The 18,891-nt window shown below is 36.9% G+C and overlaps 1 protein-coding gene across 2 annotated transcripts in view; it reads right to left on the reverse strand.

Annotated features, from left to right (window-relative positions):
• TBC1D15 (TBC1 domain family member 15) overlaps positions 1-16,948 on the reverse strand; it is a 60,629-nt gene extending 43,681 nt beyond the window's left edge. For both annotated transcript variants that reach the window (XM_010958862.3, XM_010958861.3), the window contains exon 1: positions 16,812-16,948. In XM_010958862.3, the coding sequence (XP_010957164.2) occupies positions 16,812-16,841 (30 nt within the window). In that variant the 5' untranslated portion in view covers positions 16,842-16,948. The remainder of the gene's footprint in view (positions 1-16,811) is intronic.
• Positions 16,949-18,891: the final 1,943 nt, after the last annotated feature.

Raw genomic sequence — 18,891 nt, forward strand, 5'->3', positions numbered from 1 at the left:
TGGGGTGTTTTTGTTTTGGTTTGGTGTTTTTGATGATTCCTGTATGTCCAAGCTTTCAAAATCAAGGAGCACTGTGTTTGAGAAAAGGAATTTAAAGTCAAATGTGAAGAGAATAAACAAACTATCCAAAGAAAAATAAGATACCAAATACCTGAAAGACAAAAGTGCAACTGATTGAGAAAAACAAAACTGGAAGAAGTGCCCAGTAATACTAAGTAGAGGACAGAAAAGAAAGACTAAAAAATAATTTTTAAAAAGACACAATAGCAGTGTTTTAAAAATGCTACTAATAATAAAGAAATGCAAGAAAGTACTATAAAACATAAGAACAGTGGTTACCTAGGGGAAGGTGGGTACACGGAAAGCTTTATGGAGTGGCTGCAAAGATCTATTTCTTGACCACAGTGGTGCTAACAAGGATGTTTGCCTTATGACTCATCAAGTTATATGTGTGATTTTCTGCATATAAGTTTTGTTTTACAACCAAAATGCTAAAAATTACTAGCGATTAACATAAAATATGACATCTTAAAAAAAACATACTTTAATATAAATTACAAAGATGTGATGATTACCTTTAACTACCCAAACATCTATTGGTATTCTCTAAATACTTAGCATTTAATAAAATTCTTGAATGTCTTACTACTTGAGTCATCTCTCAGAAGGTACAGAAGAGAATACATGCCAACAAGAAAGAAATGGTTTTTAAAAAAATGCTGGAAGAAAAAAAATCTCAAAGTTCATAACAATAAAGGAAATCTGGAACACAGTAAAACAGTCAGCCTGAGCCTGAGGAAGAAAAGATATATAGAAGAGATAGGTACTATCCCACCAAAACAGAAAGGAAAATAACCCCTAAAACAGCTTACACTTTCAGCCAATACAGAGTAACAAGAGACTGAATTTACCCTCTTGTCAGAAAAAAAGGGGGAAAAAAGGCCAAATTTATGAAACAATAGTTTTCATCAGGTAATGAAGGACAGTAACTGCTGAAAGCAAGGGAGCAAATGGGGTGAGTCATACGATGCCCTAGCTTACTGTCTGGAGAGAGTTCCCTCCCAGCTGTGGCAGAGGGAGAGAAAACCCAGAGGTGCCCAGTGGTCTCCAAGTTGCGGGCACAGAGCTGGGAACTGGGGGGAGGCCAAGACACAGTACCAGAGAAGAGAGAAGCGCACAGAAAGAACTTGAAAGATCTGCAGAGGTCCCTGAGTATTTGACAGAGGACTGATCAATGCACATGAATCAATAAACTACCTAAAGGGAGGGGGTAAAAGCCACCTGAAATTATGAGAAGAAATATCAGTGTGGGAAACCTGTTATGGGGCACTGGATAAAGCACTCAAAATAGTCCTGCCTCAGCAATGGAGCAAAACTAGTCTCACAGTAAACGCTGTGCTGATCTCATCTAACAAAGTTTTAAAAGCAAGACCTAAAAGTATCAAATTGTTTCTGCATATCTTCAGTGCCTTCTGGATGAAACTCAAGAACATTTTATAGGAATACAAAAGCATTGAGCACCCAAAAAGATCAAATTCACAGTATCTGACATTTGCTTAAAAAAAAAAAAAAATTACCAGGCATGCTACCAATCAGGAAAACATGATCAATATTGAGAAGGAAAATTGACCAATTAAATATGACCCAAATGACACAAATAATAAAATCAGTAAAGATATTAAAACATTATTGTAACTGAATTCCGCATGTTCAAGACACTAAAGAAAAGTTAGAACCTGCTAAGAGAAGACATCAAAAATTTAAAAAATATCCAACTGAACGTCTAGAGATGAAAACTACAATGTCTGAGATGAAAAACAGAATGAGATAATGGTAGATTAGATATTGCAGAAGAACAACAAACCTGAAGTTACAGCAATAAAAATTATACAAAACAAAACACAAAAAGGGCGAAAGACTGAAAAAAAAAGTGAACAGAGCATAAATGAGCTGCAGGGAAACTTCAAGTGGTCAAACATATGTATAACTGAAGTACCTGAAAGAGCTGATGGAGGGGAGAAACAAACCAAAACCTTTTCTGAAAAAATAATTACAGTTTCTCCAAATTTGATGAAGACTATAAACCCACAAAAATAAATACTAATGAACCAATGAACTCCAAAACGAAAGAATCAGAAAGAAAACTATGTAAGGGCATATTGTAATCAAATTTATGCAAAATCAGTAAAACACAGAAAATCTTAAAATCAGCCAGAGGAAAAAACACTAAGTATAATGATTACAGTGGATTTCTTTTTAGAAACAATGGAGACTAGAAGACAATGGAGCAGCGCTATTTATTTAGACCACTTCTTGAAGGTATGACTGACAAATAAGAAGCTATATGTATTTAATATATACAACTTGGTAAGTCTGGGACAAGTATACACCCACGAAATCACCACCATCAAGCTATAAACATAACCGTCACCTCCCAAAGTTTCCCCCTTCCTCTTTAGAGCAACATCTTTAAAGTATTGGTTAAAAATATATATATATACTGTTAACCTACAATTCTATACCCAGAGAAAATATCACTCAAAAAAGAAGGTGAAATACTTTTTCAGACATATAAAAGCTAAAAAACTTCATCACCATCAGACCTACACTACAAAAAATGTCACAGTAAGTCTTTTAGACAGAATAAATTACATAAGAAGGAAATCTGGATCCACACACAGAAATGAAAGCTACCTAAAATGGTAACTATGTGGATACGTATTTTTTTTCTTGTTAATCAAATTATTTTGTTTAAAGCATAAATAAATGTATTTTTTGTTTTGTGGGTTTTATAACACATGCAAAAGTAAAAAATAGCACAAAAACCAGAAGAGAAATGGAAGCATATTGTTCTAGGTTCTTATACTTTATATGAAGGAGTATAATAACTCTTGAAGATAAATGTTGTAAGTTAAACATGTATACTGTAAGCCCTAAAACAATCACTAAAATAAGAGTCACAGTTAATTATCAACAAAGGAAATAAACATGGAATGATGAAAACTACTTGATTAATCACAAAGAAGGTAGAAAAAGAAAATGGAACAAAGAAGAGATGGGACAGGGAGAGGGGTGAAAAGGGACAGACTGGGGATTTCAAGATTTGTAGATACTGACAGGTATATATAGAATAGATAAACAAGTTTATACCATATAGCACAGGGAAATATATTCAAGATTTTGTAGTAGCTCACAGTGAGAAAGAATATGAAAATGAATGTATGTATAGCATGTATGACTGAAAAATTGTGCTGTACACCAGAAATGGGCACATTATAAACTGACTGTAACTCAATAAAAAAAAAAAGAAGCATACTAAGAAAGATGAAAAAAAAAGAGAGATGGGACAAAACAGAAAACAAAAGCAAGATGACAGACTTAACCACATTAGTAATCACATTAAAAGTAAATTGTCTAAACACTTCAACTGAAAAAAGATTGTCAGATTGAAAAGTAAGCCCAAACTCATATGTTATCTACGAGAAAAGCATTTTAAAGACACAAATAGATTAAAAATAAAAAGATAAAAAGATATGTTAATATTAAATCAGAAGAAAGCAACAATGGCTATTAATATCAGACAAAAGTAAATTCCAGAGCCAAAGAAATATTACCAGACAGAAAGATAACGTCATAGTGATCAAATGGTCAATGCCTCAAGACGACCTATTAATCCTAAATGTTTATGCACCTAATAACAGATCTTCAAAAAATATGAATCATAAAGTGACAGAATTGCAAGAAGAAATAGACAAATACACAATTACAGTCAGAGATTTCAAACCAGTTTCAGTAACTGATTAAACAGTCAGGAAGTCAGTAACAATATAGAAGACTTGATTACACTCTCAATCAACTGGACCTAATTTACACTTAAAACACTGCACCCAACAACAGCAGAATATACATTCTTTCAAATGTACATAAAACATTTACCAAGATGGATTATACGTTGGGCCATAGAACAAATCTCAGTAAACTTAAAAGAATTCAACTATGTTCTGTGACCACAATGAAATTAAATCATAAATCAGTAATAGAAATACCTTCAGAACATTCCCACATATGTGGAAATTAATAATATACTTCTAAATAATCCAAAGGTCAAGAAGAAATCAAAGGAAAACCAGAAAGTATTTGAGTTGAATAAAAACGCAAACACATCATATTAAAATCTGTGCAGTGCCAGTGCCACTAAAACAGTGCTTAGTGGGAAACAAAGTATTGCATGCCTTTATTAGAAAAGAAAAAAGGGCCTCAAATTAATGACCTCAGCTTCTACCTTAAGAAACTAGAAAAAGAAATATAAATTAAACCCAAAGTAAGCAGAAAGAAATAAAGGTCATAGCAGAAATCAATAAAATAAAAAAAAAAAAGAAAAGAAAAATGGTGGGTGGGAGTTATCAACAAAACCAAAAGCTCTTCTGAAGGAATAAAACTAGTAAAACTCTAGCCATGCTCTGATGAGGAAAAACAAGAGACACGAATTACCAATATTAGGAATTAGAACATTAACATCACTACAGATTTACACAAATAAAAAAGATAGTAAGAAAATTTATGAACATTTTAGACTAATAAATTTGACAATTTAGACAAAACAAATAAATTCATCAAGAGACAAAGTTACCAAAACTCACTAGATGAAAAGTATAACCTGAGTATCTCAATATAAATTAAGGAAATTTAATTTGTAGTTAAAAACCTTCCCACAAAGAAAATTCCAGGCCCAGATGGTTTTAGTAGTGAGCTTTGCCTCATATTTAAGAAAGAAGCAATACCAATCCTACACAAACTCCTTCAGAAAACTGAAGAGGAGGAATATTCGCAACTATTCCATAAAGCCAGCATTACCCTGACACCAAAATCAGACAAAAACAAGAAAACTATATATCAGTATTCTCATGAACTTAAGTGCAAATTTTTAAAATAAAAATTGAATCCAACAACATGTAAAAAGGAAAATAGTTCATGACTAAGTGGGGCTTACTCTACTTAAGGTTGGTTTAATATTCAAAAATCACTAACTGTAATTCACCACAGTGAAAAATTTTTAAGAAAAACCATTATGATCATCTCAAAAGACACAGAAAAAGCATTCAACAAAATCCAATCTCTATTTCTGACAAACACTCTTAACAAATTAGGGATAGAAGGGAAACTTCCCCAATCTGATTAAGGGCAACTATGAAACACTACAGATGACATCATATACGTTAAAGACTGAATGCTTTCTCCTAAGATCAGGAACAAGATAAGGAGGTCTGCCCACTCTCACTACTTTTATTCAACGTTATACTTGTGGTTTTAGACACTGTAATAATTATACACAGAAAACTATAAACCACTGATGAAGGAAATTAAAGAAGACTTTAAAAAATGGAAAGATACCCACGCTCTTGGATTGGAAGAATCAATATTGTTAAAATGGTCACACTACCCAAGGCAATCTACAGATTTAACGCAATCCCTATCAAATTACCCAGGACATATTTCACAGAACTAGAACAAATCATAATAAAACTTATATGGAACCATCAAAGACCTAGAATTGCCAAAGCATTACTGAAGAGAAAGAAAGAGGCTAGAGGAATAACTCTCCCAGACTTCAGACAATACTATAGAGCTACAGTCATCAAGACAGCATGGTATTGGTACCAAAACAGACATATAGACCAATGGAACAGAACAGAGAGCCCAGAAATGAACCCACAAACTTTTGGTCAACTCATCTTCGACAAAGAAGGCAAGACTATACAATGGAATAAAGAAAGTCTCTTCAGCAAATGGTGTTGGGAAAACTGGACAGCAGCATGTAAAAAATGAAGCTAGAACACTCCCTTACACCATATACAAAAATCAACTCAAAATGGATCAAAGACTTAAACATAAGACAAGATACAATAAACCTCCTAGAGGAAAACATAGGCAAAACATTATCTGACATACATCTCAAAAATTTTCTCCTAGAAGAAATAAAAGCAAGAATAAACAAATGGGACCTAATGAAACTTAGAAGCTTCTGCACAGCAAAAGAAACCATAAGTAAAACAAAAAGACAACCTACGGAATGGGAGAAAATTTTTGCAAATGAAACTGACAAAGGCTTGATCTCCAGAATATATAAGCAGCTCATACGACTCAATAAGAAAAAAATAAACAACCCAATCCAAAAATGGGCAGAAGACCTAAACAAGCAATTCTCCAAGGAAGACATACAAATGATCAAAAGGCACATGAAAAAATGCTCAATATCACTAATTATCAGAGAAATGCAAATCAAAACTACAATGAGGTATCACCTCACACCAGTCAGAATGGCCGTCATTCAAAAATCCACAAATGACAAATGCTGGAGAGGCTGTGGAGAAAGGGGAACCCTCCTACACTGCTGGTGGGAATGCAGTTTGGTGCAGCCACTGTGGAAAACAGTGTGGAGATTCCTCAAAAGACTGGGAATAGACTTACTGTATGACCCAGGAATCCTGCTCCTGGGCATATATCCAGAAGGAACCCTACTTCAAAATGACACCTGCACCCCAGCGTCCATAGCAGCACTATTTACAATAGCCAAGACATAGAAACAGCCTAAATGTCCATCAACAGGTGACTGGATAAAGAAGATGTGGTATATTTATACAATGGAATACTACTCAGCCATAAAAACCGACAACATAACACCATTTGCAGCAACGTGGATGCTCCTGGAGAATGTCATTCTAAGTGAAGTAAGCCAGAAGGAGAAAGAAAAATACCATATGAGATCACTCGTATGTGGAATCTAAAAAACAAAAACAAAAACAAACAAACAAACAAAAACAAAGCGTAAATACAGGACAGAAATAGACTCATAGACAGAGAATACAGACTTGTGGTTGCCAGGGGGGCGGAGGGTGGGAAGGGATAGACTGGGATTTCAAAATTGTAGAATAGATAAACAAGATTATACTGTATAGCACAGGGAATCACAGAGGAAAAAATGTGATAATGAGTGTGTATATGTCCATGTATGACTGAAAAATTGTGCTGAACACTAGAATTTGACACAACATTGTAAAATGATTATAAATCAATAAAAAATGTTTTAAAAAAAGAAAAGAAAAAAATGGCATCTAGACTAGAAAGGAAGAAGTAAAACAACTTACTTGAGGATGACACGATCATCTTATGTAGAATATCGAATGGAATCTACATAAAAGCTACTAAAAATGAATGTATTTAGTGAGGATCAGGACGCAAGATCAATATACAAAAATCAATTATATTTCTATATATATCAATGAACAATCATAAGGTCAGATTTTAAAATACAGCATTTATAACATCAAAAAATATCAAATACTCAGGTATAAATCTGATAGAAGATGTGCAAGAAAGGTTTCTAAGCTGAAAATTATAAAACATTTCTGATAGAAATGAAAGAAGACCAAAATTAAATAAAAAAATACACCATATTCATGGCTCAAAAGAATCAATATTGTTAGGATGTCCACTTTCCCCAAATTGATCTCTAGACTGACTGCCATCCCATCATAATCGCAGCAGGCTCTTTTAGAGATATTAACAAGCTGATTCTAAAACATGTACGGAAATTCAATGACCTAGAATAATCAAATCATCTTTGGGAAAGAGTTAACAGTGGAGCACTAACATACCTGACTACAAAACTGGGTATAAGCTATAATAATCAGGAAAGTGTGGTATTGATGTAAAGAAAAACAAACTGATTTAAACAGCACAAAATAAAGGTTCAGAAGCAAACACACACATATATGGTATATTTACTTTTGACAACTACAAATGCAATTCAGCAAAGAAAGGATAGTCTTAAATAGTGCTTGAACAACTGGATATTCATGTGCAAGAAATAAACTTCAATGCATACACCACACTATATACACAAATTAAATTTAAACAGGTCATAGATTTAAATGTAAAACCTAAAACAACAAAACTTTAAGAAGAAAATTGAAGAGAAAATCTTTGTAGCCTTGGGTTCAGCAAAAAAAAAATTCAGAAATGACATCAAAAGCATAAATGTAAAAAAGAAAAAGAAAAAAAGATAAATCATCAAATTGAAAACTTCTCTTCAAAAGACACAGTTAAGCAAATGAAAAGCCAAGACTCAGGCAGAGAAAAATACATTGGCAAATCACTATATGTGCAATAAAGGACTTGTATCCAGAACACAAAAGAACTCTCAAAACTCAGTAACAAGAAAATGAAAAACACAATTTAAAATAAACTAGGCAAAAGGTCTGAACAGACACTTCACCTAAGAAAGTATAGGGGTGACATAAAATGACATGAGAAAATGACATCGTAAGTCATTAGGAAAATGCAAATTGAAACCATAACAAAATACTACACATCTATTTTTTTCAATACCATTTCTTTAAATTGAAGTACAGTCAGTTAGACTGTGTCAATTTCTGGCGTACAGAACAATGTCCCAGTCATGCATATACATACATATATTCATTTTCATATTCTTTTTCATTAAAACTACACATCTATTAAAATGATTAACTAGTCAGTTTTAAAATGTGAAACCCTATATAAAAGTAAATACATAAGTAGAGACAGTTAACTTACAAAAAAAAAAAAGAAAAGAAAAGTAAGTTGATTCTGCCTCAAAAAATTTTAAAAATCCTACAAAAAAATTAATATTATAGTATCACACCCTATCTGTTTTTGATTAGGGATTAAGCGTCCATAGGGAGCAAAAACTTTCAAAGATTTGCCACTTGGTGGTCTAAACTAATTATATAAATGATTCAACCAACTTTTATTAGGCACTTATGTGCCAGACACCATGGAGAGCTGAAAAATAAGCAAGATAAAGTTCCTTCCCTGTATGTACCTGGCAATGTTATAAAAAGAGTAAAATCTACACGAGCTAGGATATTCTAAGTGCTCCCTCTTGATAGAAGAAACAAAAGAGGAACAACGTGCAAAGATACTAAAGAAAGGAGAAAAGTTCTCCATTTGGAATGAAATTGTCTCAGGCCCTTCAGGTCCTCCTTTATGCTTAACCACTTGCTAAGATGTTTAGGCAAGTGAGTATATTTATAAAACTTCCAGTGATAGCCTGCTGATGGCAATAGAAACTGCAGGTTTTTCTCCTTTTAGCAAAGGAACTATTGTCAGATATAACTTATTTAAAAGCGCTCTAGGGACCACAGCAAATGTTCTCAAACTAATCTTACTGGCCTCTAACTTAGCATAAGTTAGAAAGAAGTTGTACAATATAGTAGCAGATGATTTTTCGTAAGTGCTCGTACACTTAAGTGGGACTGGATTTCTATTTGTATTATGATTATTATCTTTATTTTCAAAACCTAAAGATGAATGAAAACATTCAACCCAAATATTTGAAATTTATTATTAAAAGCTTAGACATAAAATTCTTGCCCTAAATCTGTCAAAACATGGAAATCTAACACCTACCACACACAACATACATTCTTGAACTTTAGCAACCATGAACTGTGTAAGTTAAATTTAACAACAAGAAAGTTATAAAAATTCAGTTTGTTTAAAACCATTTGGCATATAAATAATTTAAACTTTTGGTTAGAGAAGGTATCCCCAAGAAAATGCCAGTGTAAGCTCAGAAATTCTAATGAGCTCCACACCCAAGTATCAAAGCACCTGACCTACTTGTTTTCTCCACTTGAATAACCCACAGGCATCTTAAACTCAGTATGTTTTATCCTAAATCTGCTCTTCTGATATTCCCAACTCTATCAAAGACATTCCATCCACCTACTTTCCTAAACACCTCTCTCACCACCTCCATTCTATCTCCGAAATCCTCCAAACCTTCACCTCTGACACTGGCCCCCCACCATTTCTAGCCTGGGCTACTAAAATAACATTTTGGTCTCTCTTCCCCAATCTAGTCACCTTCCAATATTCTGGGTAAGGTGTGTAATGTGTAACCACTGCCAAAATTGATCACTAGAAAATGTACATTTGACTGTACAACATTTCAACTTAAAATCCTTCTCACTCCACCCTTCACCTCTACAGCGACGCAACACCTGAGACTCTGCAATACTTCCTGCCTTGGGCCACTCTGAACTCGCCTGTCCCTCAAAGCCTTATGCCTTTTTGTGTTTATGCATTCTGATTCTTCCGCCTAGAACATCCTTTTACACCTTCTCTCCGCAAATATCATCGAGTAAGGCCTTCAAAAGGACATAAGTAACAGCCTGTCCAAATACTTCCAATCACCCTCATATCACCTTATCTGATTTAGAAGTTTCTTGACTCATAAACTCAACACATTTATTGAACACCAACTAGATGCTGAGAATAAAAGGTGTTGGTGGAAAAACATACATTGTAAAAAGTGTCTGATTGAACTAGTCGTGTCCCGTAAATCAACGGTCATGGCAGAGTGCGACAGAAGTAGGCACAGGATCCTGTATGAGATGTCAGTTTCAGTTATTTCTTCAGTAAATACAAAATGAGTGCCTGCAATGTGCCAGGCACAAAATGAGCTTGTAGATACAAATAAATAAGATTTTGCCTTCATAACAGTTGCGATCCATCTGGGGATTAGGACAAGAAAACAGCTAATTACAATATATGATAGAGGTATGAACAGGCAGCCACAACAGGTCCTAGAAAACGGTATCTAACCTAGATGTAAGGGACTCAGGCAGGATGAGAAATCAGGAAGACTTTAGAGTGACATACAGGCTGAGACCTGAAGAATGAAAACTTTAACTAGAAGGTGTATGTTCTGCACAGAGAGCAGTAGTTCAGTGCGTGGCTGCAACCTCAATCAGATGGTAGCGGCAAAAGAGTTTAGAGGCAAGAATAGAAACCAGATCAAATCATAAAGCGTTTTAAAGCCATGCTCAGGAATTTGGGAGTTTGGAATTTACCCTGGAGACAGCTCTTTGCCACTAGAAAGCCATTAGAAAGTTCTAGCAGGCGAATACCATGTCAGACTTGCCTTTTCTAAGCCAACACACTGGTTGCAGAGCCAAGAGTGAACAGCTGCAGTAATTCAGGGAGGAAGCGATTCACGGTGGCTTGAACCAAGGCAACTGCAGTGGGGTGAGGACAGGCAGATGGCTTAGTAAGATATTTAAAAGGTCAAAATGACAGGACTTCATGACTGATTAGATGTGGGAGGTGAAGGGAGAGGATTCAAGGACAAAACTGAGTGTATGAGGTTATTCACTGATACAGAAAATACAGAAGGAAGAAAAGTAAACAATGAATTTTACTTGAGACGCGTTAATCGTAATGACTGTGGAACTCAAAGAAATGTACCTCTTTCTATGTAGAACATAGATGGTTTTAAGAGTAACAAACCACAGAAAATTCTGAGAGTGAAGACAGAGAGATACTGAGATACTGAGGATGGTTCAATTCTCAACAAAGAGCAGGCAGCAGAACCATCATTGCTTCTTAAGGGCTTGTGTGCCAAAGTCAGGCAGGAGGGTAGTACTGGGAGGTATAACAAGGATTAAATGAAAGACTACTCTTACACCAATGCCTACAGGTACACAGTAGATTGCACAAGAAACAGTAAATAGATTTCATAAGGATTTCCTTCCACCAAAAAGCAAAAATTAAAAGGCTGGATTATAATTTTTCATTCAGTCTCAACAGCTATGTCCCATCAAAGGAAACCCTTAACATCTGAATTCATCCCCCTAATTCACAAATTGAAATAACTTGTTAAAATTGAAGACTACTGTGTTGTGTCAAGAATAAATAGCAGACAGAAGGTACTCAAATGTTCGTTAAAGAATGCCAGAAAAATAAAGAAGACATACTCATACTGTATGCTACACCAGCAAGGTACTACCATGTTACAAGATCTAACCTAAGAAAATTCTCCAGAAAAATCTACCAGAAACTAAGAATATTAATCTTTCTTAAGGGTTTCATGGGACTATAGGCATATCTAAAAGTGACTGGAAAAGGCCAAATTTAGCTACAAAATAAAGTCTTATTAAGAATGCCATCAAAAATCTAAAAAAAAAAAAAAAAAAAAAGGTGATTTCCCTGTTGTTTCAAGTTATTTTCAACAGAACCAAATTTTAATACAATCACAGTAAAAACACAGATCGAGCATGAAATGCAAATATAATAGGAGTTTTTAACTCCGAAACAAGAGCATTATTAGTGAACCCATCTCTCTCATTCTAGTCCCTTCATTTTTCCTACTTTCTTGCTCTTTCCTCTTCACAGAATATCTACTATGTGCTAGAATCTATACCAGATACAGGTGAAACATTTCAGGTCTTACCCTCATGAAGGTCAGTCAGTCTACAAGTCTTGAGAAAACATTCGCTAAAAATATCACCCACTTCAAGGGCCTGAAACTCACATTGAACTTCTTACATAAAAGGAAGGAAGGGGGTGGTTTTTAATGAATGTTTTCCTTCTGAAGAACTGAATTCTGTAATCTACATGGTAAGAAGCTATCTGATATATCCTGAATGCCTAAAATAGTGGCTGGAAGAAATCAGGTGCTTAATAAATCTTTGTTGAATAAATGAATGAAAATAAACTGTAACCATCAGAGGCTCTGGGTATAAGGCCAAAACCTATTTTGGACTTAACTTTTTTCCTCCTGCTTTCTCTTTGATAAGTCAACTCATTTCATTAACTCAACTCCTTCCATTAATTATCCTAAAGCAGGATAGCCTTTACAGGCAGTGTCCCTGTTCCCTCAAGATTCACGAGAGGATCTATGAGAAAATGGATATTACCTGAACTTACTGTGGTAATCATTTCAGAATATATGTAAATCAAACCATCATGCTGTATGCCTTAAATTTATACAGTGATGCATGTCAATTATTTCTCAATAAAATGGGAGGGAAAAAAGATTACAGCTCGGAAAACACAAAATAAAAAACTTACAAGGGAAAGTCACTCTTCCCCCACTTTTTCGTTGACTGTTAAAACATATGGTTCCATACATACATAGCAGCAAAGAACAGATGAACTCCAAGAATTAATTAGGGTTTGTTTATATCACAACTTAAGCCCACTTTCAAAAGCTTAGCTAAGAAAAACAATACACATGTATGAAACACTGAATCCATTCACTCATGTTGACAACAACCTACCCTTGAATTCAGTCAAATCATCAGAGAATCGAATATATCAAATTGGTAGCCTGTATTTACTGGGTATTTACCTAACTAGTCATTGGCATAAAACCATCAGCATACTAAGGGACATTGTAGGGTCCTGTTTTGTTTTGATTTTTACCAAAAGGATACAGTATGCCATATAATCAAATTCATTATAGTACATAGTATAAAGAATCTACAGGAGACTTCACTCTTTGATCCAATCTTCAGAAACTAGTTTGGGGGGTCTTTGCTTTTGGTTTTATTTTACTGTGGATCCTACAATTCTTAAAAATTGATCACGTTCCTTATAGCAAAACTGTAGACCACTAAAGTATAAAGTTTATTTAATAATTCTACTTCCACTTCCATCTACTTTTACTTTCTTTTTGTCTCCTTTCCTCCTCTATTTTACATAATCATACTGCTTTAATATTTGTGAACAGCCTTAATCTCTTTGTAGAAAACAGCAGCAAAAATAAACATTCAACTATTTCCAGATCAATAATAACTTTACAACCTTAAGAGTCTAAAAGCTCTTCTTTAACAATAGTAATAATAGCAGCTAACATTTATTTAGCAGCTAACATTTATTAAGTACTTACTGATGCCAGGCATTAGTCTAAGTGCTTTGCAAATATTAACTCATTTACTCATCTACAACTCCATGATGAAAAACAATTCTTATCCCCCTTTTTACAAATGCGAAAACTGGGGGCACAGAAAGTTAAGAAATCCACCCAAAGTAACACAGCTATAAGCTGTGGAGCTAGGTTTTGAACTCAAGCAATCAGAATCCATCTCCTGAACTACTGTCCTACTGTGATGATTTTTCATTCATTAAAACTATGTGACTTCTAAAAATAGGTATTTTTCAAATCATAAAATAACACTGAAAATTAGAACTGAGGCAATTTCAGAAATGAAGTTCACACCGAAACCAAAAACCATATTCTAAATCTTTAAAATTCTGCTATACCCAACCAAAGATTTGCAGGGAAATTAAGATGATGAATAAAATACAGCATCTACTACATGCTGTGCTTTGTTCTAATACATTTACTTATTAATCCTAAAAATCCCATAAAGCAGGTACTATTATCATCCCCATTTATGGACAAGGAAACGGAAACAGACAGGTTAAGTAATTTGACTGAAGTCACTAGTAATTGTGCAGTCAGGTTTTGAAACTAGTTCGGTTCCAGAGTGCAAGCTCTTAATTGTCATTTTACACTGCTTCTCCATATGACAGAGATTAACTTCCACCCCCTCCATCACTTCCTACACTCAAAGTTCAAAGCAAGCAAAGTAGACTTGGTAGGAAAGTTACTCTACATCCTAGATCTCAGCACCAAGAGGTTCTGATTCAATAAAGCTGGGTTGTGGCCCTGCACCTACATTTTTTAAAAGTACCACATGTGATTTGTGTGAGCATTGGTTAACATCCACTGCCCTAGTTTTTTAAATTAGACAGGTCTTAGCTGAACCTTTGGGGTTGGGAGCAGGGAATAAATACAGAGAGAGAGTGTGCGTGTGTCTATGTACTTTGCTATTCCTCCTATTCCCCCTTCCCAAAGAAACAAGACTGGGAAGTAGGGAAGCAAAGATAAAGACAGAAAAGCAACATAGCTTTTTATGCCATGTTAACCAGCCTTGAGTATTACCTTAATGGTGACAATAATAAAATTATTTTTTTGTTGTTTTTTAAAGCAAAAGACAATCAGATCTGTGCATTAGAAAATAACCCCAAAGATTGTGTAGAGAGGGAACCGTGGGTAGAGACTGCAGACAAGGAGAAAAGCAGCCAAGAATTCAAGACTAAATGCCTGAGTGAACTAAGCAAGCACTGAGAATTAAGGGAATGCAGCAAATTTAAGATACCTCTTTAAGGTAAACCTGGTAAGACTTGGTTATTCATTAGACACTGTTATAGAAATGGGCATCTCCAAGTTTGTTTTACAAGCAACCAGGTGAACGATGAGACCATTAAACTAGATCTTAACTTGCTGAGGCAAGAATAAGTGGGTTTTGCTGGTCATCCCAGAATTATGTGGGAGAGGGGAAGCTTTTGATATGGAAAACAGGTGGAGAGATGGGAACAGGTGTAAATTTGTGATGAGTGTTTATAAATGAGGTGATGAAGCAGAGTTGAGAAATAAAAGACTAACTTTAAGAGGTCAGATTATGAAAGGTAGTGGCTGGAAGAAGAGTGAGAAGAGTCTTGTATTTCATAATGCTGCTTCATCATCTCAAGGGTTCTATCAAAATCAATCCACATCGGAAAGAGGGAAGTGTAGTTCAAAAAGAAGGGATCCCTCCTTGGAAAGTCCTAAATTGGATCACTCCAAGTAGAAAATCAAACAAGATAACCTTAAAATATGTAGTGAACTAATAAGTAGGGAGATCAGCATCCACCCTGAAGACAAAAACTAACAAGACAACGAAAGAGCGTGAATAATCCAAAAACAATGACCAACCCATCACTTTAAATAGCCAGTACATAGAAGTATGTGGGGGGGTTTTTTTAATGCTTTTATTATTTCACGGAATCCTAATAACTGAAATAATGACTGACATCCATTCTGGAGATAAAGAACGTGAAGGACAGAGAAGAGATGCTTGCTCAGTTTCCCAAGGTCACACATCATAGTAACAGCAATGTGCTATTCTGCCCCCTAGTCTGGTAGTCCATACACTAAAGCACAAACGCTGTCAAATAATTCAAACTGGGATAGGGATGGCAGCATAGAGAAAATGAGTGAAACACAAGGAACAGAGGAAGCTATATGCGAAAATATACAGTGTTAGATGAGTCATTACCCGACCGAACTAATTACGAAATACTCCTGCAATGGGAAATGCTGCCAGTGGCATGCCATGATAGTCCTAAAACAGGCATAAAGATATGCCCTACGAACGTGATTAAGCACTATGTAACAAAATATCCTCTGGACCTAATCCTAGTTCCCAACGAACTACGAGGGCCTCAATGACCACTTCCATAAGTCGCCACCACAGGTCCTCCCACGGGAACATCACAGAGACGTCTGGGAAATGAATACCCTAACTAACGCCTCCCTAGATAAGCGTGGTATGGTGTAAATCTCCAGCTCTCCAATTGGAAACATGCCTTGCTGCTCACAAGCACCATCCAAATCGGCAATCTGGTAAAATGGATCCAACATACTCTTCTCCTAAATGCAAAGCAGCAAAGCACCTGTTTTCAGCTCCTCCCAAAGGGGGAAAAGATGCCTTCACCAGAGTGAAGCAGAGGTAAGCAGAGGCAAGTTACATTAACACCTCAAAGGAAGAGAGAAAAGACGCTGGGGTCTGAACAGCTGACATAAAGAACTAGAGTCGGGGAGGGGAAAAAACGATCCACTAAAAGAAAGGAACTGGGCAACCACCTGTCCCTTAGAAAAGGTAATACAAATAAAAGCCCCTCGCCCTGAGGCAAAGCAGACCAGAACAGCGAAGAGGCCTAGCTGGCCTTGGAGTAGGAGCCGTGTCTCTTAATTCCAGGGCTGTGCCGGCATTCTCGAGAACACAGTGACACCATCTAGTCATCTTCTCCTACATCCTCCACAGGCTGTTCCTGACACAGAAAGGCCCCCGCGTCCCTCCCCGCTCAGCCTCCAAGCAGCAAAAGCAGCCCCGTGCCAGTGAAAAGCAGCGATGTTCCCCCGGGCCGTTACTTACCTTCCCGCTCACAACACCCGCCGCCGCCATGTTTCCTACGCGTGCCTATGATGACGTAGCAGAGCCTCACGTGTCTCTCCGACTCACAACAACATCCGGCGAAACTAAGCAGATATCCGGGCGGGAAAGGGGCGGGGAATGGCGGGAACTGCGAGGAGTGAAGGGGCGGGGCGAGAGGAGCGGCCGGACGCATGCGCGCTGAGTAGCGCTCGGAGGCCGCTTGGGTAAAGTCTCTGGTGCGTACTGCGCATGTGCCAGTTTATTTTCCTCGGAGGGTACTTACGTGGAAGGGATTTTGATTAGGGGTTTTCCTGGGGGCGAGTTTCTGGGCCTTTCGCAGGCCCCTTCGCAGTAATGATGGAAAGGACACCATATAGGGGCTCAGCCGACCTGGTCTTGGCTTTGTGGCCACAGGCAAGCCTCTTCCACCTTCAGCCTCGGGTTCCCATCAGTAACATTGAGATAGAGCTGTGATGAAGGCGGAAGGAATTCCAGTCCTCTAGCCCAGGAACACACACGGACTTTTCGCCTCTATATGTGAAGTTTCTGAAGTTGAGTCTGGTAACTGCCACTCCCACATGACCGTGAACAAGGCATTTTGATAGGAACTGCAATAATACCACGCCCGGAGTCCAACGTACATAGCTCAGAACTACTACCCAGTTGCTTAATAGCCGTGTGAATGGGAACAAGTTTCTAAATTCATCCAAGCCTCAGGATGTGAAATGAGAATTACCCTTGGAATGGTTGTACAGATCTCATGAGACAATGCGTATGTATTAAGAGAATTTGTTGAGATACTGAGATGATAATGTTTTGTTCTCGCTGCTGTGAAAAAATCCCGGGGAATGATTGGATACTTCCCCTGATGACTCTGACAGAGGATCTGCCCTAGCCCCAAGGCAGAATAAAAAGTCCCCTTATGCCAAACACCTGTGCCCATTGAGGTACTTCTCCACACAATGGAGAGAGGTTAGAGGCTTTTGAGGTTGACTGAATAAGTAGCAGCCGAAGGGAAGGAGGGTTATGGGTTCCGTGACTATTTGGGAACATAATGGTTGAGGGAGGGCAAGACACAAATGGCTGTGTAGTACTACTAGGGAGGCTGCATCAGAGGTTCGAACCATGGCCGAGACCCCATGCCCAAGCTTGGCAATCAATTGAGAAATCAGCTCACTTTCAAAGGATAAGGGAGCTGGAGAAATGAGCAAATTAGCCGTAACCAATGTTGAGTGGAGACTTCAGGGCCTTCCCCAAATGTTCTTGACTGAGACTTCCAGAACTTTCATGCAATCCTGGTTGTGGTGTTTAGAGCCCTAATAATGACCCAGATTAAAGTTTCCACCAGCTCACAACAATAAGGTGTGGTTAGAGAAAAAAATTAATGAAATTTCTTATGTCCTGTGTTTTGGAGAACAGTTGAAGCCCTTAGTACAGTGCTGGGACTAAAATAATAAATGGTAGCTGTTATTTATATAGTGAGCTTGGGAATTAAAGGCTTCTTAGTGAAAATTTGGCACCCTATGTTCATCTGCTACTTCTTCATATTCTTAAGCCTCATCCTTTAACTGCCCTTTAAATGCTGGTGCCTACCCATAGGCCATCCTTAGACTTCCTTTGTCTTTCTCCCAAACACCATTCCTGGGCCATTATTTTCATATTCTAGTATCACCATCTTCTGTGTGCTGATGACTATGAAATATCTCCAGCCCAAGTCTGTCTTTCTTTCCTAAAGTCTAGAGCCTGCAACTACTGCCCGCTGGACCTTTTCACTTGAATGACCCACCCTCACCTCAAAAAAATCCTAAATCTTTACTATGCAAAGTGTTAGGTGTAGATCAGCATTACCACCATCACCTGGGAGCTTGTTAGAAATGAAGAAGCCCAGGTCCCACCCTAGAACTACTGAATCAAAATCTGTATTTTTAGCAAGATCTCAGGTGATTTGTATGCATGGTAAACTTTGAGAAGCACGGTCTTAAACTTAAGTTTTGCTTTTGTTCTCTGAAATTACTGCCATTTGCTGACCCAGAAATGCAGTCAGAACAGTTTCTCCAGGGAAGTGCTGCCATCGTGTTGC

This window comes from Camelus bactrianus, chromosome 12 (genome assembly GCF_048773025.1).
Source record: "Camelus bactrianus isolate YW-2024 breed Bactrian camel chromosome 12, ASM4877302v1, whole genome shotgun sequence".
Lineage (NCBI taxonomy): Eukaryota > Metazoa > Chordata > Mammalia > Artiodactyla > Camelidae > Camelus > Camelus bactrianus.